The sequence below is a fragment of the Mobula birostris genome, chromosome 8 (assembly GCF_030028105.1).
Source record: "Mobula birostris isolate sMobBir1 chromosome 8, sMobBir1.hap1, whole genome shotgun sequence".
Classification (NCBI taxonomy): Eukaryota; Metazoa; Chordata; class Chondrichthyes; order Myliobatiformes; family Myliobatidae; genus Mobula; species Mobula birostris.
In genome coordinates, this window is record NC_092377.1 from 126,030,882 (window position 1) to 126,051,310 (window position 20,429).

At 51.8% G+C, this 20,429-nt stretch overlaps 1 protein-coding gene across 5 annotated transcripts in view; it reads left to right on the forward strand.

The window, feature by feature from the left end:
- The window catches only part of LOC140201668 (B-cell receptor CD22-like), a 66,998-nt gene that overhangs the window by 39,506 nt on the left and 7,063 nt on the right, over nucleotides 1-20,429 (forward strand). For 3 of the 5 annotated variants that reach the window (XM_072266139.1, XM_072266142.1, XM_072266140.1), the window contains 3 exons: nucleotides 3,505-3,771; nucleotides 17,784-17,898; nucleotides 19,872-19,982. In XM_072266139.1, the coding sequence (XP_072122240.1) occupies nucleotides 3,505-3,771; nucleotides 17,784-17,898; nucleotides 19,872-19,977 (488 nt within the window). In that variant the 3' untranslated portion in view covers nucleotides 19,978-19,982. Of the gene's footprint in view, nucleotides 1-1,396; nucleotides 1,513-3,504; nucleotides 3,772-17,783; nucleotides 17,899-19,871; nucleotides 19,983-20,429 lie in introns of those variants that run through there. The other 2 variants (XM_072266144.1, XM_072266143.1) reach the window with 2 other exon arrangements.

Genomic DNA, 20,429 nt, shown 5'->3' on the forward strand with positions numbered 1-20,429 from the left:
AGACAACAGCCTTTGCATTGTTCCTCGGGGGGGGGGGGGGGGGTCCACTACTCCCTGGTGATCTATCTGGTATGCTGGGAATACAGTCCAAATACAACACGTCATATATCCTGAAACACTGTAAGCGGCTATGTCCGCTGATAAAGACACAAAAAAAGCGACTGGTGTCCCTTGCTGGAATGTTTGGAACTTCTCGCAGCTCACCCAAATCCTGCTGCGTCCGCAGATCCAGTCGCCTCGAGGTTGTGGGGTCCCATGACAAACTGTCGCCGTCCTTTGCTGTTTGGACTGCGAGAGGACGATGGAACGTAATCTTCGAAGTTGGCCCGGTGGTCCTTTTCACAAAACGTTAGCGAATTCCAACTCCGGGAAAAACTCCGTCGGTCCCCAAAAATCCCCCCCCCCCGGCCTCAAAAGGTCAAGATGCCCAGGAAACACTTCTTCATTCACGCCGACCGAGATGCATGACGAGACGGGGGTTGCGGCAGATTCGTTCGGATATTAGTTCGAAAACGAACAATTTCTTTCTCCGTGGCTTTGCTGTAGCAACAGCTCTGGCAATATGCCAGCCGCTGCTGCGAGAGACTGCGCAGTTAGCAGCCGCCAACAAATACAGTCCAAACAGGCAGATAAACTCCAGAAGTTCCCACAGTGGAACAGTTACTCACTGAGAAGTTCAGGAGTCCTGCGGGACCTTATCTGATACCGCAGGAAAACTTTATCTAACGGTTTTCTTATGGTTTCTCCCAGCTCCATCAGAAAAGCTCCATACTGCGTCTGAACCCAGGAGTCTGTGATGGGACAGTGTGGAGGGAGCTTCACTCTGTGTCTGACCCAGGGAGTGTGTGATGGGACAGCGTGGAGGGAGCTTCACTCTGTGTCTGACCCAGGGAGTGTGTGATGGGACAGTGTGGAGGGAGCTTCACTCTGTGTCTGACCCCGGGGGTGTGTGATGGGACAGTGTGCAGGGAGCTTCACTCTGTGTCTGACCCCGGGGGGGGGGGTGTGATGGGACAGTGTGGAGGGAGCTTCACTCTATGTCTGACCCCGGGGATGTGTGATGGGACAGTCGGGAGGGAGCTTCTCTCTGTGTCTGACCCCGGGAGGGTGTGATTGGACAGTGTGGAGGAAGCTTCACTCTGTGTCTGACCCAGGGAGTGTGTGATGGGGCAGTGTGTAGGGAGCTTCACACTGTGTCTGACCCCGGGGGTGCGTGAGGGGACAGTATGGAGGGAGCTTCACTCTGTGTCTGACCCCGGAGTGTGTTACACAGGTTTCTATCGCCCGTTACTTTTACCCACGCTGAGTTGATATTCGGCCCAAATGCTTCCTCGTCTCAGCGTTTTGTAGTAGGATTCGGGTGTCTAATTTATCTGAACGGAGTTTCTTTCTGTAGATGCTCCCACCAACGTGAGAATCACATCTCCCGCTGGTGCTCCTGTTGCTCAGTCCATCACACTGTGGTGTGAATCTGATGCCAACCCAGCACCGCAGTACTACAGCTGGAGGAAGGTGTGTGGCTCTCGGTCATCAAATCCGAGGGGAAATGATAAAAAATACGTATTTTATGTTAAAATGGGGGATGCCTCCTGTGACTTTTACTGCACAGTGAAGAATTCCATTGGTGATCAGGAGTCTCCACCGAAACACCTCAATGTGGAGTGTGAGTAGTGACACTGTTCTATCCTGTTACCTCACACACACAATCTGATTCCATGACAACTTGACACAAACACACACAAGAGAAATTCTGCAGATGCTGGAAACCCAGGGCAACACGAGCAAATTGCTGACGGAACTCAGCAGGCCAGGCAGCATCTATGGAAAGGAGAACAGTCGATGTTTCGGGACAAAACCCTTCAGTAGGACTGGAAATAAAGAGATGAGGGGTACAGTTAAAAGGTGTGGGTAGGGGAATGAGAACCACAAGGTGATAGGTGAAACCTGAAGTGGGGAGGGATGAAGTGAAGAGCTGGGAAGCTGATTGGTGATAGAGATATAGGGCTGGAGAAGGGGGAATGTAATAGGAGAGGGCAGAAGGCCAGGGAAGAAAGAAAAGTGGGGAAGAACACCAGGAGGAGGCGATGGGCAGGCAAGGAGAGATGGTGAGAGAGGGAAAAGGGGATGGGGAATAATGAAGAGGAGGGGGGGCATTGCTGGAACTTCAAGAAATCAATGATCATGCCATCAGGTTGGAGGCTGCCCAGATGGAATATAAGGTGTTGTTCCTTCAACCTGAGTGTGGCCTCATCACGACAGCAGAGGTGACCATGGATTGACATATCAGAATGTGAATAAGAAATGGAATTAAAATTGGTGGCCACTGAGAGATCGTACATCTTCTGGCAGATGGGGCATAGGTGCTTGGCGAAGGAGTCTCCCAATCTATGTTGGGTCTCACCAATATACAGGAGACCACACCGGGAGCACAGGACACAGTATATGACCCCAGAAGACTCACAGGTGAAGTGTCTGTTTGGGGCCCTGAACGAGGGAGGAGGTGTAGGAGCAGGTATAGCATTTGTTCTGCTTGCAAGGATAAGTGCCAGGAGGGAGATCAGTGGGGAGGGATGAATGGACGTGAGGGAGCGATCCCTGCAGAAAGCAGAAAATAGGGGAGAGGGAAAGATGTGATTGGTCATGGGGTCCTGTTGGAGATGACGGAGGTTCAGAGAATTATGTGCTGGACACAGAGGCTGGTGGGGTGGTAGATGAGGACAAGATAAACCCTATCCCTGGTGGGGTGACGGGGATGAGATGAGAACAGACATGTGTGAAATGGAAGAGATGTGGTTGAGGGTAGCATCGATGGTGGAAGAAGGGAAGCCTCTTTCTTTGAAAAAGGAGGACATGTCCGTCGTTCTGGAATAAAAAAACCTCATCCTGAGAGCAGATGCAGCGGAGACGAAGGAATTGAGAGAAGAAGATGCTGTTTGAGAGAGGTGTCTGATTTAAACTCTTCCCAAAATTAATTCTGACTCCAGTACTTCATAACTGACATTTCACCAGAGATATTCACAATTCAACCCAACAACAGACCCCCACACACCTCCCCATCACTGTAACCCTTTCTGACCCCTACACCCCCTCCCATCATTCTGCCATTGGCAGCCAAACTTACAGCGGCCTGTTCCTCAGCTCCACGTTCCCTCCTTCACCCTCTCTGACCCTCTCTGACTCTCTCTACATAGCTCCCTTGCTGACCAACTCCACAGCTCTCCCTCCCCAATCCTTTCCTCCCCTTTGGCTCCCACATTAGGTCTCTCCTGTACCCCTCCCTTTGCAAAGAGATTCCTGGACACCCACCTGATGTGACCAATATTTTGTTTTCTTTGTACTCCCTCTTTCACAATAACCTTATGACATTTTGTTACAGAAAGTTATCTCCATCTATTTCTTATTCTCATTGGCGATTGTTGGTTTTTTGAATATTTACCCAAGATTTGCAGTTCCCCTTACCATTTGGAATAACTGCAGGGATTTTTACTCTTAAACACGCCACAGATAAACCCGAAGATGTGAAAATCCTGTCCAGTGACTCTGTGGTCGAGGGATCACAGGTTACGTTACGATGTGAGAGTGTCGGGAATCCACCTGCAGACACCTACCAGTGGAAGAAGGTGTGTTCTGGGATGGGGATGAGACTCGAAGGATCCACGCATGAGCTTCAGATCCGGGTCTCAGCCGAGGATGATTCCTGTGCCTATTACTGCAGAGCTGGGAATGTGATTGGAGATCAGGATTCTGAACCCAAACGCTTAAAAGTTCAGTGTAAGTATTTACCTTTTGATAAAGCTTTCACCGTCATCCAAACAGCCGCCTGGCCCGTGTTCAAACCTTCATCCCTCTCTCCTCAAGCCCAAACCTGGTTGTAACCTCTAAACTTTTGACTAATGCTAAACTCCCAAACCCCTGCCCTAACCTTTAACCTCTGCCATTGCCCTACCCCTTAACCCCTGCCCTAAACCCTGACCCCTGCACCTTGACCTAATTTCTAACCCCTGTTTCCTGCCCTAACCCATAACCCTCACCTGCGTCCTAACACCTTCCTTACCCATAACCCCAGCCCTAAAATCTAATCCTTATCTACTGTTTTAATCCGGAAGCCATGCTTTATCCCAAGCTCCCTCAGGACTCCTGATCCCTGCCCCTGCCGTAACCCGAGGCCTTGCCAAAACCCCTAATTCCTTGTACTAAGTCATATTCCCTACCTTCACTCTAAGCCATGCCCTAAACACTGTTCCTACTCTGTACCTGAACCCTTGCAATATCCCCTAACCCCTTGTCAAAGTATGTCCGGCTCTGTATGTGTGGTGTGGTCTGTGTGGTGTGTGTGTGTGTGTGTGTGTGTGTGTGTGTGTGTGTGTGTGTGTGTGTGTGTGTACCATAGTTCTCCACATGGTGTGTGGAAACCATGACCAAAGAGAAGGTCTTAGGAAATTCGGGATTTCCTCCCCTCTCCCCCTTCCCATGAGCATGTGGAGTGTAGCACTCACTCATTCCCCTGGGGAGGGGCTCAGGATTATACCGAGTACATGTTTCTGGGGACTGTGTGTGTGTGTGTGTGTGTGTGTGTGTGTGTGTGTGTGTGTGTGTAGGTGGGTGGGGGGGTGGCAGAAAGACAACAGTTTCCACCAGCCAAACACTCAAACTCTCACACAGGAGGATGATCAACTGAAGTGCCTGCACATTTAAAGGGGGGAGGATGAAGATCAGTTTTATTGTCAGACCCACTGGGTGTGCAGAGGTGCAATGAAAAACTTACTTGCAGTAGCATCACAGACACACAGCATCAGATACACAACAGATGTTGTGGGTGTCAGTGAGAGACGGCTCAAGTTGTGTGGGTTCGGCTCCCGGATAAGATTCCGGGGCCGGGGGCCAACAAACAGCTCCGGCGATGGGGAGGTGAGCCCAAAGAAGGCACAGGAGTGGCTCAACATAGATGGTGTACAACTGGCCGGACATGGTGCACTCCGGCAATGTTCCCTCCAAGGTGTGCGCACACACGTCTTTTGTTACTAGCGCACAAACGAATTTAAACTGCGCACAAAAAGTTGTCACCATCTACCTCGTCAGCATGTTAAATATATTTCACGATCCTACACAATCACATTTCCTTTTCCAGTTTTTGATGCGGACGGTGTTGACAACGTGAAGTTTGCAATGATTTGTCTGCAGATTTTAGAACTGGCTTATTTATATTGTTTTTATTGAAGAAATTATTGATTCACTATGTCGAATTCAAAGGAAGCAAAGGGTGTGAAGCGCAAAAGAACTGCTGGTTCATTTTAATGACCATTTCAAACAACTTTAATAACATGTGACAAGATTGATATGATCACTTGCTGCCATTTACTGTATGAGAAATAAGTCTCATTTATGTGTATTATTTTATTTTTTTTAAAACAATGAACAACAAACTGCATTCGGTAGTTTATTATCCTTAGATTGGCTTCAGGTTTACTTCCACTGAAAAATTCAGTAGGCACATGTTTTCACTGGGCAAAAAATTGCACAGAACAAGATTTTTCATCACACTGGTCATCACAGATTCGAGAGAACACTGCACCCCTGACGTTTCACGCTTCGAAGGGGTTTGGGCGCTGTCAATGATCCATGGACCTTGACAAGGCACCCTGCAGCAGATTATAGGAGATGAATCCGGGCTACTAAGTGTGGTCAGAACCCAAATGCCTGTAGAGTGCCCACCAGGAAACTGGTTTACCTGCTCAAATATCCTCTTGTGGTCATGAGAGAGATACACTGCTGGGGACCCAGTCAGGTCCCGGACTAGATGGACGTTGTCCTGAATGGACCAGCCCGGAGCTGTTTAAAACTGGTCAGGATGGATCACCTGTCTCAACACTGGGCCAAGACAATTGCCATTGCCATTGGCCATATCGGGAGTACACTCGGCCTCTTGACCAATTCCCTTCCCGTGAGAGTGGAGCCACTCTCTACCCTACTCTTTCCAAAAACAGCAAGAATACTCATTGGCTGCTGGACTCGAGTGATGCCAGTTCCACCCTGTGACCTGCCATCCCTTGAACGTGTGGTTCGATCCCCACCCTAACGTCTCTCACCAGGTCATCCAGACACAGAACTCCTCTTCCCCTTCCCTTTCCAGCATGCTAGACCAGAGTAGGGAGGCTAGTTTCGGCTGATGCTTCACAGAGATGAGAATAAACTCTCTGTTCACCTCAGTGGGTATCAACGGGCACTTCTCAGGATAGATGAGGATGTCCATTGTTCACTGTCAAATGATTCTCCCTCTGCACCAGCCCCTGTATCTTCCTCCCTGTGTGTACTAACAGATGGGAGCACTTCTAACCTAACTGTGCAGTGGGTATATTGTTTATACCTGTCAACTCCACCTTCACCTCAGCCCTACTCCCAGGAACACCAGAGGAGGGATCATCCCCAGGAATTCCCTGTGAACGATGGGTTAATGGGGTCAGCATAGAGAGTACATCTCTCTCCTCAGGAGACAGACCCAAGTGTTCCCTGACAACTCCAGTTCTCAGGGTCCACCTGGAGCCTGATCCTGAGAGTGAGAGGGGCTGGCCGCTGCTTCACCATCATTATCCAGTGTACTCGCCTTGAGAGAGGCTCTATCTGATAAGTCCACAGTGGAGGGCACAGGGGCTTTTTCAGTTGCCAGATCAGGGGCAACACCACCTTTAACAACAGCTTCCTACAGACACACTCCACACACCACAGGGCTCGATGCTACATCTAGGGACCCACCTGGATTCCCTCCCCCTCTGGTGACTCTCCCACGTCTACAATCTCTACCCTGTTAGGAGAAGAGCTCCTTCTCCTCTTCAGGCTGGAAATGCACCCGGAACAGGGGTCCCCAATACAGCGGCACTCTCTGCTTCCATCTTCCCGTCCACCAACACACTTCCCTAAGCCTCCAGCTGAACTTCAGAGCAAGCAGGTTCTGTGGTACAGGACACAGGGCAGACGTGAGCTCTGCGTTCTCAATGACCTTCTTCCTATTGTGTTTGGATTTTGTCTTCACCCTCCTGCCTTGCGGAGTCTCCTCCCCATCCCCTGCTGCATCCTCCCTGCATGTAGCCTCAAGTTCCCCCACCCAAACCCACAGGGGCAGAAACAGATGGTGGATAAGGGCAGGGGCATGAGCTGGGGCAGAGGCAGCTGGGGCACTGGTGCTTGAGATGGACTCTCTGGGCTGGAGTTGGGACACATCCTCTGAAACTGCCCCACTTCCCCACACGTGTGGCACCATGGGTGCTCTGAACTCCAGTACAGCTGGTAGGTTTCCCCTTCAATTCACACAGTAAATCGACCCTCAATGTCCTCCTCCTGTGCCAGCTGCATGAACACGTTGCTGGAAAGAGATAATGTCGCAGAGGGTGTGGCACTTGATCTTGTGCCTAATGGCAGTGATCTCAGATCTTACTTGACCCAAGCGGGTAAAGTGGGGAAGGAGGATCTCATTAGGGATGAAGGGATTGAGTCCAAGGATGATCCGCTGTTGCTAGATCCAACTGTGGGAAGAACATTCCCCATTCTCAGCCTTCTGCAGAGAGCTTGATGCAACAACTCCTCGGTCCTCACGTAAAACACCACCTTACCCCGCTCCTTCTCAGAGGCCGGCCTACTGCCAACGCCAACCAAATCCTCCATGGCCTCTGTGCAATCTTCTAGAGTCAGTCCGGAAGGCAGAACGCATTGCACCCTGCGTTTAATCCACACTGACCGAAACAGGACACCGTCCGCGGTTTTAACAACCTTTGCATATCAAGCAGTGGTAAATCAAAAAATTGGACTTTATTTGTTGTCTGCAAGAAGTGTCACCCCTCATCTGAGAGGAATCTTCAATTCTAATCCTTGGTGGATAAATTTCCGGTGACTAAACTCTGTTAGTTGTTAAAAGGGATAACAATAACATGCTGGTCGTAGAGGTAATGAAAGGGTTATTAATCTTATCTTTGCATGAATGGCGGTTTAAACTGTTGTGGTTATGCCAGAATACAGATGTTAGGAGTGCATTGTAAATTGCTGATGGGTGGTGTCGAAGGCCACCCCCTCTGTTCAGGGCTGGGTTTTCCAGTTTGACAAAGAGGGAATCTGGAGTCTGGAGAGAGTTTCACTCTGTGTTTCACTTGGGAGTGTGTGATGGGACAATGTGGAGGGAGTCTCACTCCCTGTCTCAACCCGGGCGTGTGTGATGGAACAGAGCAGAGGGAGCTTCACTCTGTTTCTGATCCTCAGAGGGTGTAATGGAACAGTGTGGGGTAAATTTCACTGTCTGATACCTAGAGTGTGTGATTGGATTGTGTTGAATGAGTTTCTCTCAGTGTCTGCTCAGACACAGTATGGAAGGAGTTTCACTCTGTATCCGATCCCGAGAGTTTGTGATTGGACTGTGTGGAATGAATTTCTCTCTGTCTGTCCTAGGAGTGTCTGATGTGACACCGTGTGGAGGGAGCTTCACTCTGTGCCTGACCCTGGGATTGTGAGATGAGATGGTGAGGAGGGAGCTTGCGTTTGTGCCTGACCCTTTGAGTGTGTGATGGGACAGTGATGAAGGAGCTTCACACTGTGTCTGACCTCGGGAGTGAGTGATGGGCTACTGTGTATGGAGCTTAACTCTATGTCTGACCCCAGGATTGTGTGGTGGGACAGTGTGGAGAGAGCTTCACTCTGTGTCTGATCCTGGGAATTGTTGATGGGACAATGTGGAGAGAGCTTCACTCTGTGTCTAACCTCGGAGTGTATAATGGAACAGTGTGGAGTGAGTTTCACTCAGGGTCTGATCCCAGGAGTCTGTGATTGGACTGCATGGAATTAAATTCTCTCTGTGTCTGTCCCCAGGAGTGTCTGATGAGACACAGAGTGGAGGGAACTTCACTCTGTGCCTGACCCTGGGATTGTGTGATGGGATGATGTGGAGCATATTGCACTCTGTGTCTGACCCCCTAGAGTGTATAATAGGACAGTGTGAATTGAGTTTCATTCTGTCTGATGCTGAGATTGTATGATTAGACTGTGTGGAGTGAGTTCCTCTGTGTGTCAGTCCCCAGGAATGTGTCAAGGGACACAGTGTGGAGGGAGCTTCACTCTGTGTCTGACCTTGGGATTGTGGTGTGATGGGACTGTGTGGAGGGAGCTGCATTCTGTGCCTGATGTTGAGAGTGTGTGATGGCACAGTGTGGAGGGAGCTTCACTCTGTGTCTGACCCCAGGTGTGTGTGATGGGACTGTGTGAAGGGAGCTTCGCTCTGTGTCTGACTTCTGGAGTGTGTAATGGGATAGAGTGGAGTTTGTTTCACTCAGTGTCTGATCCCGAGAGTATGTGATTATACTTCATGAATTGAATTTCTCTCAGTATGGAGGGAACTTCACTCTGTGTCTGATCCTGGGGTTGTGCGATGGGATGATATGGAGGAAGTTTGGATTTGTGCCTGCACTATGAGTGTGTGATGGGACAGTGTGAAAGGATTTTAACTCTGTGTCTGACACTGGGTGTGTGTGTGATTGGACGGTGTGGAGGGAGCTTCACTTTGTGTCTGACCACAGGGGTTCATGATGGGACTGTGTGGTGGGAGATTCTCTCTGGTCTGATCCTGGGAAATTTTGATAGGATGATCTGGAGGGAGCTTCATTCTGTGTCTAATCTTGAGAGTGTGTGATGGCATGGAGTGGAGGGACTTTCACTCTGTGTCTGACTTATAGAGTGTATAATGGGACAGTGTGGAGTGAATTTTACTCTGTGTTTGATCACGAGAATGTATGATTGGACTGTGTGGAATGAATTTTTCTCTGTGTCTGTGTGTGTGTGATAGAGGGTGAGGATGGAGCTTCACTCTGTGTCTGACTCCGAGAATGTGTGATGGGATGGTGAGGAGGGAGATTCACTCCATCCAACCCTGAGAGTGTGTGTTGTGACACAGTGTGCAGGGAATTTCACTCTGTGTCAGACCTAGGGAGTGTGTGATGAGATGGTGTGGAGGGAGTTTTACTGCGTGTCTGACCCTGGGAATGTGTGATGGAATGGTGTGTGTGGATTTTCACTCTGTTTCTGATCCTGGGTGTGTGTAATGGGATGGAGTGGAGAGAGTTTCACTTTGTGTCAATTTCCGAGAGTGTGTGATGAGGTGGTGTGGAGGGAGTTTCACTCTGTGTCTTCCCCAGGCATAGTCATAGTCATAGTCATACTTTATTGATCCTGGGGGAAATTGGTTTTCGTTACAGTTGCACCATAAATAATAAATAGTAATAAAACCATAAATAGTTAAATAGTAATATATAAAATTACGCCAGGAAATAAGTCCAGGACCAGCCTATTGGCTCAGGGTGTCTGACCCTCCAAGGGAGGAGTTGTAAAGTTTGATGGCCACAGGCAGGAATGACTTCCTATGACGCTCTGTGTTACATCTCGGTGGAATGAGTCTCTGGCTGAATGTACTCCTGTGCCCAACCAGTACATTATGTAGTGAATGGGAGACATTGTCTAAGATGGCATGCAACTTGGACGGTATGTGTTGGGACTGTCTGAACACGGGAGAGTGTGATTGGACAGTGCGGCTCTTTGCTCTCTGTGTCTGACCACGGGAATGCATGATGGGACTGTTCACTCTCTGTCTGATCCTGTGAATTTTTGATGGGATGATCTGGAGGAAGCTTCACTGTGTCTAATCCCTGGAGTGTGTGATTGTACGCAGTGGAGAGATTTTTACTCTGTCCAACCTCCGGATTGTGTAATAGAATAGTGTGCAGTGAGTTTCTCTCTGTGTCTGATCCTGAGAGTGATTCCCACTCATTCTCCATCCACTCACCCTCCTTCCTCTCATTTCCCTCATTCTCCCTTCCCTTCTTCCACCTTGTTTCCCTCCAACCTACCCCTCCTTCTCCCCTCCCACTATCTCCACTTGAATGTTCCTCCTCCTACTCCATACACAATCCCTCCTCTCTCCCTCTGATTTCAACCTCCTCTTTTCTCTCTAATCTCTCCCCCTTCCTTCACTCCCCAAACCACCTCCACTCGCCCCAAACCACTCCCACATTCCCCTCTCTCCCTGCCTTTTCTCTCTCCCCACTCTCACCCCTCTCTCAGCCCTCTCTCCCCACTCTCTCCCCCTCCCCAGCCCTACCCTCCCCTTCCCACACCTCCCACTCCCCTTCTCCCTCTCCCCTTTCCCTAGTCTCAACCCAACCCCTCCCTCTCCCTCTCCCTCTCTACCCAATCCCTGCCCCCCTTCCACCATCTCCAACTTTCATGTCCACTCTGCACTCACCCCTCTCCCCTCTTCTCTGTCCTCTGCTCTCCCCTAACCTCTCTCCTCACCTCTCCCTTCTCCTCTTCTTTCACCCCCCTCTCCCCTCTCCTGCTCCCCCTCCCCTCTCCCCTCTCCCCCTCCCCCTCTGCCCTCTCCCCTCTCCCCCTCCCCTCTCCACCCTCCACTCTCCCCTCTCCCCTCCCCCTCCCCTCTCTCCCTTCCCTCTCCCCTCTCCTGCTCCCCCTCCCCCTCCCCTCTCCCCCCTCCCTCCCTGTCTCTCTCCCTGCCTCTCCCCCACACTCTAACCCCTCTCTCCCCCAATCTCTCCCCTCCCCTTCTCCTCACTCTCTCCCCCTCTCCCTTCCCTCCTCTCCCTGTTCCCTTTTCACCTCTCTCCCTTCACTCTCTCCTGTCCCTGCACTCTCCTCTTTCCCTCTGTCTCCCCCCTCTCTCCCACACTCTCCTCTGCTCTCTCCCCTTCTCTCTACCCGTCTCTCTACCTTCACTCTCTCCCCTCTCTCCCTCACCTCTCACGCCGGCTCTCTCTTTCCCCTTTAATCCCCCTTCTCCCCACTTCTCTGCTCCCCTTCAACCCCCAAAATATCTCCCCATCACTCCCTCATCTCCCCTTATCTTCCCCCTCTTCCACTGTTAACCTCTCTCACCCCTCCCGCATCTTGCCCCATACCCCCTACCCTCTCTCCCATTCCCTTCTATCAAACTCCCCCCTCCCTCATTTCCACCCCTCTACCCCACTCCCCTCCCCCTCTCCCCCTACTCTCCTTACCTCCGCCCTCCCCTCTCACCCCCTCTCCTCCCTCTCTCCCACTCTCTCCCACTCTCTCCCACTCTCTCCCCTTCCACCTTCCCCCCTCCTCCCTCTCTCCCCATCCCCCATTCTCTCTCCACTGCTCTCCCATTCTTTTCCCCATCTCTCCCCTTTCCACCTTCCTCCCACTTCTCTCTCCCACTCTCCCTCTCTCCCTTCCCCTTCTTTGCCCCTGTTTCCCCTTTCTACCATCCTCCCCCACTCTCCACTCCCTCTCCCTGTCCCTCCACTCTTCCCTCTTTCCCCCTCTCCCCTCTCAAACCCTCCCTGACCCCCACTCTCTCCCTCTCACCCCTCTCCCTGCTGTCACTCCCCCTCACTTGATCCCCCTCTCTCTACACCCCCGAACCATTCTGTCTCCCCTCTCCCCTCCCCCTCTCCTTGCATTCTCTCTCCCCTCTCCCTGCTTTCTCTGCTCCCCTTCTCCACTTCATGCCTTCACCCTTTTTCCTCTCTATCTCTTCCTCTCTCCCATCTCCTAACACTGTGCCCATCACTCCCTCCCATTCCCCTCTCTTTCCCCCTAAAATCCCCCTTCTCTGCCCTCTCTCCCCTTCTTCCACCATCTCCACCATCACTCCACCTCCCCTATCTTTCCCCTTTCCCCTCCCACCCCTTCCTTCTTCCTCAATCTCTCCCCTTTCCACCCTATCTACCCCTCTGCCCCTCTTTCTGCCCTCACCCCTCTCCACCCTCTCTCCCACTCCCTCTCTGCTTCTCTCCCCATTCCCTTTCAACCTTCCTCCCCTCTCTCTCTCTTTTCTACCCTCACTCTCCACCTGTCCCTCCACTTTCCTCTTTCCCCTCTCCTTCCTTCTGTCTCTCCTCTCTCCCCTTACTCTCTCCCATCTCCTCACCCTGCCTCCTCCTCCTCCTCCTCTCCTTGCCTTCTCTCTCCTCTCTCCCTCACCTCTCTCCCTGCTCCCTTTCTCTCCCCTTGGCCTCCTTCATCACTTCTCCCCCTTCTCTCTGCTTTCCCTCTTCCCCCTTCAACACCTACTCTCCATTCACCGCTCACCCCCCTAAATCTCTGCCCATCACTCCCTCATCTCCCCCTCTTTCTCCTCCCCTGCTCCTCCCTCTGTGCCCTCTCCCCCTCCTCAACACACTCCCTCCCCCATTAGAACCCCCTCTCCCCTCTCTCCCCCTCCCTCCTCTCCTCCCACTCTGCCCTCCTCTCTGGCACTCTCCCTCCCTACCTCTCCTGCAGTCCTCCCTGTCTCCCCCATCTCTCCCACTCTCTCTCCCCTTCTCTCCCCCCTCTCTTCCCCTTTTCCACCTTCCTCCCTCCTCTCCCCATCCCTCCAATCTCCTCTCTTTCCCCTCTTCCCCCTCTCCCCCTCCTCTCTTTCTCTCCCCCATCTTTGCCCCCACCTCCCCTCCTCTCCCTGCTCATTCCCCCGTCAGTCTACCCCCTCACTTTTCCCCAGCTCTCTTGATAATTCTCTCTCTATCCCCTCTCCCTCCTCTCTCCTTCCCCCACTCTCCTCACTCCCTTCACCTCTCTCCCCTCTCCTCCTCCACCCTCTTTGCCTTCCCTCCCCTCACCCACACCTCTCTCCCTGCTCTCTCTTTCTCCTTCTCCCCTTCTCCCGTTCTCCGCTCTTCTGCCCCTTCTCTCCCATTTGCCCATTCCCCGTTCTACCCCTAATCTCCCTTCTCCCCTTCACACCCCAAATCTCTCCCCATCACTTCATCTCCCACTCTCCTTTCCCCTCTATACCACTCCCCCTCTCCTCCATCTCTCCCGATCCTCTCTCTCTCCTCACTCTGACCCCTCTCCGCCTCTCTCCTTCCCTACCTCCCCCTCTCCCCTTCTCCCCAATCTTCCCCTCTCTCCCCACTTCCCCCTTTCCAACCCTCTCCTCCTGCTTGCCTTCCTGTGTCCCCCTTCTCCCACTCTCTCTCACCTTCTCTCCCCCTTTCCCCTCTCTCTTCCCTTTCCACCTGCCTCCCCTCTCCCCATCACTCTACTCTCCTCTCTTTTCCATTTCTCTCTCACTCCCTCTTTCTCCCCTCTTTCTCTCCTCTCTCCCCCTCCCTCCCCCTCCCCCCCTCCCCTCTCTCTCTCCTCTCTCACTGTTCTCTCTCCCCTTCTCTCTACCTCCTCTCTCCCACCTCTCCCCTGCATTCCCCGCTCACTGCCCCCCACTCTGTAAACCCCTCTCTTTACCCCTTCCCCCTCCCCTCTCCTCCATCCACTCTCCTAACTCCCCTCACCTCCATCTCCTCTCCGCTCCCCCTCTGCTTCCATTCTCTCTCCCTCCCCTCTCTCCTTGCTCTCTCCCCCTTAGATCCCCTTTGCCCCTTTTCCCCATCTCCACAACTCTCTCCCCATATCTCAACCCCTCTCTTCCCCCCTCTCCCCCCACCCCTTCACCCTCTCAACCACTCCCCCTTTCCCTCCCCTATCTCCATGCGCTCTCACTCTCTTTGCCACAGTATCCCCCCTCCCCTCTCTCCACACTGCCCCCTGCTCTTCACCCTCACTCCCCCTCTCTCCCAATTCTACTCCCTATCCCCCTCACCCATCTCTCCCTCTCCCTCTCTCCCACTCTCTCCCTCCCCTTCTCTACCCCTCTCTCCTCTCTCACTTTTCTACGTTCCTCTCTTCTCACTCCCCTCCCTATCCCTCTGTCCCTCTCTCTCCCTACCTTTCCCTGTCACCCACTTCCCCCCAACCTCTCCTTCTCTCCCTGTCTCTCTCCTCCTCTCTCCCCCTCTCTCTCCCTCTCTCCCATCTCTCTCCCCCTCCCCTTCACCCTTTTCCCATACCCTCCCTTTCCCTCTTTTCCTCCCCTCTCTTTCTCCCCTTTCTTCCTCCCGCCTCGCCATCCCCTCTCCTCCCTCCCCATTCCTCCCTCCCCCTCTTCTTACTTTCTCTCTCCCCTCCCTGCTCTCTCTCCCTGCCTCTCCCCACTTCTTCCCATCCTGCATCTCCCTCCCCCTCTCCCTAAATCTCTCCCTAAACCATCTTCTAGTTCTCCCCTTCATCCCACCTCTCCCCTTTCTCCCCACTTTGCCTCCTTCCCTCCTTCTGCTCCTCCTCTCCCTTTACCCCCAAATCTCTCCACCATCACTCCCTCATCTCCCACTCTCTTCCCACCTCTCTCCATCACTCACCCCTACTCCTTCTCCTCCCTCTCTCCCCTCTCCCCAAACCCCAATTCCCCCACTCTCCTCCATTTCCAACCCCTCTCCCCCAGACTACCCACTCTGTCGCCCCTCTCCCTCTCTCCCACACGCTCTCTCTCCTTTCTCCCTCACTTTGTCTTCCTCTCACCCCTTTCACCTTTCCTCCTGTCCCTCCACTCTCCTCTTTCTGCTTTCTCTCCCCCTCTCTCTGCCCTTCCCCCTCTCTCCCCACTCTCTCTGCCTCTCCACCCTCTCTCCCCGCTCTCACTCCACGCCCTCATCATACCCCATCACTCTACCCCCTCTCTGCACCCCTCTTTCTACCTCATGTCACTCCACTCTCCTCCTGCCCCCTTCCCTCCCCCCTCTGCTTGCCTTCTCTCCCCTCTCTCCCTGCTCTGTCCCTCTTAATCCCCTTTTTCCCCTCTATCTAAACCCTCTCCTTCCCCTCTCAACCCCTACCACTCTGCCCTCTCTCCCCTCGCCTCCTCTCCCCTCTCCCCCTCCCCCACTCACCCCTCACCATTTCCACCCACTGTCCCCCTTTCCCCCTTCCCCTTTGCCACCTCCCCTCTCTCCCCTTTACCCTCTCCCCCTTTATCCCCTTCCTCTCCCACTCTTCCCCAACCTCTCTCCCACACTCTCCCTCCACTTCTCTGCCCCTCTCTCACCCCACTCTCCCCTTTCCACCTTCCTGACCCCCTGTCTCTACTGCCTCTCCCCCTCTCTCCCCACCTCTCTCCTTGCTCTCACAACCCCTCACTCTACCCCCCTCTCTCCTCCTCCTTGCTCTCTCCTCCCTCCCCTCCCCCTTCCCTTTTTCTCCTATCTCCCTGCTCTCTTTCCACCTTTCTCCCACACTCCCCCCTCTCCTCTCTGCTCTCTCAACCCCCTCTCACACCCTCCCTGAACACCCTTCTCTCATCCCCCTCTCTCTCCCCCCACCTCCCTCCCCTTCTCCCCTTTCTTCCCCTTCTCCCCTTTCTTCCCCTTCTCCCCTTTCTTCCCCTTCTCCTCTTCCTCCACTTCTCCCTAAATTTCTCCTCCTATCACTCCACCCTCTTTCCTTCTCTTTCCCCACTCTCTCAACCTTCCCTGGGCTCCCAATCTCTACCTCCTCTCTCCACCATCTCTGCCACCTCCCTCTCTCTTTAAACTCTCCCCTCTCTCTCTATGTCTCCCCATCACCCCCTTGCCCTACCTCTTCCCCTCGCCCCACCTCTCCCCCTCTCCCCTTCTCTCCCACCTTTCTCCCCTTCTCCCTCCTTCCTCTTACCCCTCCCTTTCCCTCACCCTCTCCTCTCCCCCTTTTTCCATCTCCATCCCCTCTCTCCCTCCCCACTCCTCCCTCCCTCCTCTCCCCCCTCTATAGACCCTTCTGTCACCCCCTCACCCTCCCCCCTCTCTTTTTCCCCATCTCTCTCCCCCATCTCCCTCACCCCCTCTCTCCCTCCCTCCTTTACTCCCCAGTACTCTCTCCCCTCCCTGTCTAACCCCTCTCTCTTTAAATTGCTCCCAGACTAAAGCGACACAATGATGATTATTGGGTTGAACGGTAGTGCAGTGATTAGAACAATGCCCTGCAGTACCACCAACCCTCCTCTGTCTGTAAACATTTCTCCGCACTCCCCGTGGCTCAGTGGGTTTCCTCCAGGTGCTCCCGTGCCCTCTCAGTGTCCAAAGGTGTTCCTGTTCCTGTTGGTAGGTTAATTGGTTATTGTCAATTACCCTGTGATTAGGCTCGGGTTAATTGGGGGTTGTAAATTACCTCGTGATTAGGCTCCGGTTAATTGGGGGTTGTAAATTACCCCATGATTAGGCTCGGGTTAATTGGTTATTGTAAATTACCCTGTGATTAGGCTCGGGTTAATTGGTTATTGTAAATTACCCCGTGATTAGGCTCGGGTTAATTGGTTATTGTAAATTACCCCGTGATTAGGCTCGGGTTAATTGGGGGTTGTAAATTACCCCGTGATTAGGCTCGGGTTAATTGGTTATTGTCAATTACCCCGTGGTTAGGCGTGGGTTAATTGGTTATTGTCAATTACCCCGTGGTTAGGCTCGGGTTAATTGGTTATTGTCAATTACCCCGTGGTTAGGCTTGGGTTAATTGGTTATTGTCAATTACCCCGTGGTTAGGCTCGGGTTAATTGGTTACTGTCAATTACCCCGTGGTTAGGCTCGGGTTTATTGGTTACAGTCAATTACCCCGTGATTAGGCTCGGGTTAGTTGGTTACTGTAAATTACCCCGTGATTAGGCTCGGGTTAATTGGTTACTGTCAATTACCCCGTGATTAGGCTCTGGTTAATTGGTTACTGTAAATTACTACCTCAGCACTGTGAGTCAAAACTGCCTCTGTCAATCTTCTTGCAATCACCCTCATCATGTGTGGAATGAGTTGGAGTGCGTTGGGCCGGCTGAAGAGAATCCAAACCCATGCAGGTTACCACCAGACTTGAAGTGCCAACACCCATCAGTCCCGAATACCTCAAAGGAGTGCTGGTGCTCTTCCTTGTTCTGTTCAACAGATACCAAAAGAAGTCTTTGTTGTTCTTTTGTTCCTCAGCTCAGGGATGGCTATCCAAGGCATCAGTCATTTCAATGGCTTTGAAAGGGGCTTTGTTTCTTTTCACCTCAGTGGCTCTGATTTGTTTCCTTAAGAACCGCAGGAGTACCGGAAAGTGAGTATTCAGACACCTCCCACTGACCCAAAGGTTCAAAGGTTCATTTTATTGTTGATGTATGCATGTACAATACAACGCTCATATTTGCCTTCCCCAGATAGCCATGAAATACCATGGGTGTTGTTGAAAGAAAAGATATCAACTCTGCCCCCAGTACAAAAAGACAAACCCAAAACAAACAAAACTCACAAACCCCAAACTGCTCCACTCCCACCACCACAGAGAAAAAAAACAACAGAAGTTACAAATCCCCCATCTCCTCTGGATCTCTATTTCTGCTCTCACCCAATTCCACCCCACATCCACCCACACTGAACAGTCTTACAGTTTGCCTGGTCCTCTCCTGCTACCCCAAGCAGTCTACACATCCAACATCTCAATCTTTGTAACTTCTGCCAGATACAATGGAATCCAATTATCATCCACATCTTCTCCTTCCCCCCCACTCCCCTCTCTGCATTCGACAGGGATCACTCTCTCTGTAACACCCAGCTCTGCTCATCCCTTTCTAGGCACTCTTCCCTGTTACCCCATGGAGGGTGACACCCCTTTATGCCTCCTGCCACACCACCATCTGGGTATCAAACAGCCCTTCTCGGTGAGGCTCCCTTTCGCAGTCCCCCAGTGTTACTCATTGTATCCAGTGCTCTTCGTTTGTCCTCCTCTACGTCAGTGAGGCTGGCTACAGGTTGGATGACACTTCACAAAGCACCTTCACTTTGCCCACCATTACTGCCTGGATTTCTCAGTAGCCAGACATCTTCATTTTCCTCTTCAATTCCCCACTGACTTATCAGTGGGGACTGTGGAGCTCCTGTTTCAATGTCAATCAATGCCGAGGAATTTTAATCACATTAGAGTTTCTGTCTCAGATCCGGCACTCCCACACTCGGAGCTTCGCCAACATCAGAATTCTCGAATCTGCCTACTCTTCTTCCCTTTTAAAAACTCTGAGCCGTCATAGAGGGAGGATATTTCCCAGATGACCCCGGAGATGTGCAGTTCTCCTGCAGAGAGGCTGGAGAGGCTGTGTTCCCCACAACAGGTCAAAGGGAGATTGAATGAAGTCATTAAAAATCATGTGGGGTTACACAGGACAGAAAGCATTGTGGCACTGTTCCGACCCTCAGCCCACAATGTTCAAAACTTTCCGTCTTACAAAGCTCACCATGTTTCTATCATCCATCTGCCTATCTAAATGTCTCTCAAATGTCCGTAATGTCTCTGTTTCTACCACCAACCCCAGCAGTGAGTTTCTCACACCAGCCACTCGACATTCCTCCAATCACGTTAAAGTTATGCCCCTGGTATTACCCATTCCTGTCCTGGGGAAAAGTCTCTGACTGTCTACTCTGTCTATGCCTCATCATCTTATATACCTCTACCAAGTCACCTTTCACATTCCTTCACTCCAAACTGAAAAGCCCTGACTCGCTCAATCTACCCTCATAAGAGATGCCCTGAAGTCCAGACAACATCCTGGTAAATTTCCTCTGCACCCTCACTAGATTTTCCACATCCTTCTTAGAAAGAGGCCAGGTTGTACAGTGTCAATCAGGAAGAGCCGTTTCTGGAGGGAGGAGTATTAGAAACTAGGGAGTCTTCGACCAGAGGTGATCAGTCAGAGGTCTAGAGGGAAAGGGGAAGGGACGGGACAGGTTTTGTGATCTGGGGTGGGCAGCATTAAAGAGCAGTGAGACCAGTTGCAACAGGAACTTTCCAATCAACAGTACCAGAATAATGGGGAAAATGTGCAAGGTCATAGGGGTAGGAGAGGGGAGAGCAGGACGGATTGGAAACTCTCACTGACAGTGGTCACTACTAGACTCACCCAGGGTGGAATTTCTCACAATGTGTGGCGCTAACACCAAAATATCACCCATTCCTGGGGACCAATATTGACTCCTCCCCACCCCGACCTCAGCCTCTCTCATTGCTCTGTGCCTGACTAATTTTGTCCTCAACCCTAGTCCAGCAGAAAAAGCAGAAAGGCCTGTGCCAGACCATTTGTATGAAATGGTCTCAATCAGCAGTGGGGGAAACAAGGTGGAAGAAACAATGAAAACTCCACAATAATCCAGGTAAGAACTATTGCTCGACACACTGAGTGCTGTTGTTCAGATCACAAGCTCTTCCTCAGCATTGCCCACTGCCAATGCTCCTTCATTACTACCTCCCTAACACGATGGATAGTGTGGTGTTCCATGAGTATTGCCCATCCAGCAATGCCACAGATTTATAGGGTCATACAGCACAGAAGAAAGGCCCTCAATGTCCATACCAACTGTTAAGTTCCAATCTGTACTCATCTAGCATTTGGTCCATAACCCTCTCTGCCTTGGCAATTCCAGAGCTTGTCAGATACCGAAATGTTGTGGAAGTACCCACCTCCACCACTGCTCAGGCAGTACACTCCAAAATCCAACCACTCTCAGGACCAAAATATTCCTTAGAACCTCTCCAAACCTCCAACATCTTAGCCCAAACCTTGGCCCTCAAGTTTTAGATACCAGTGCTATGAGGAACAG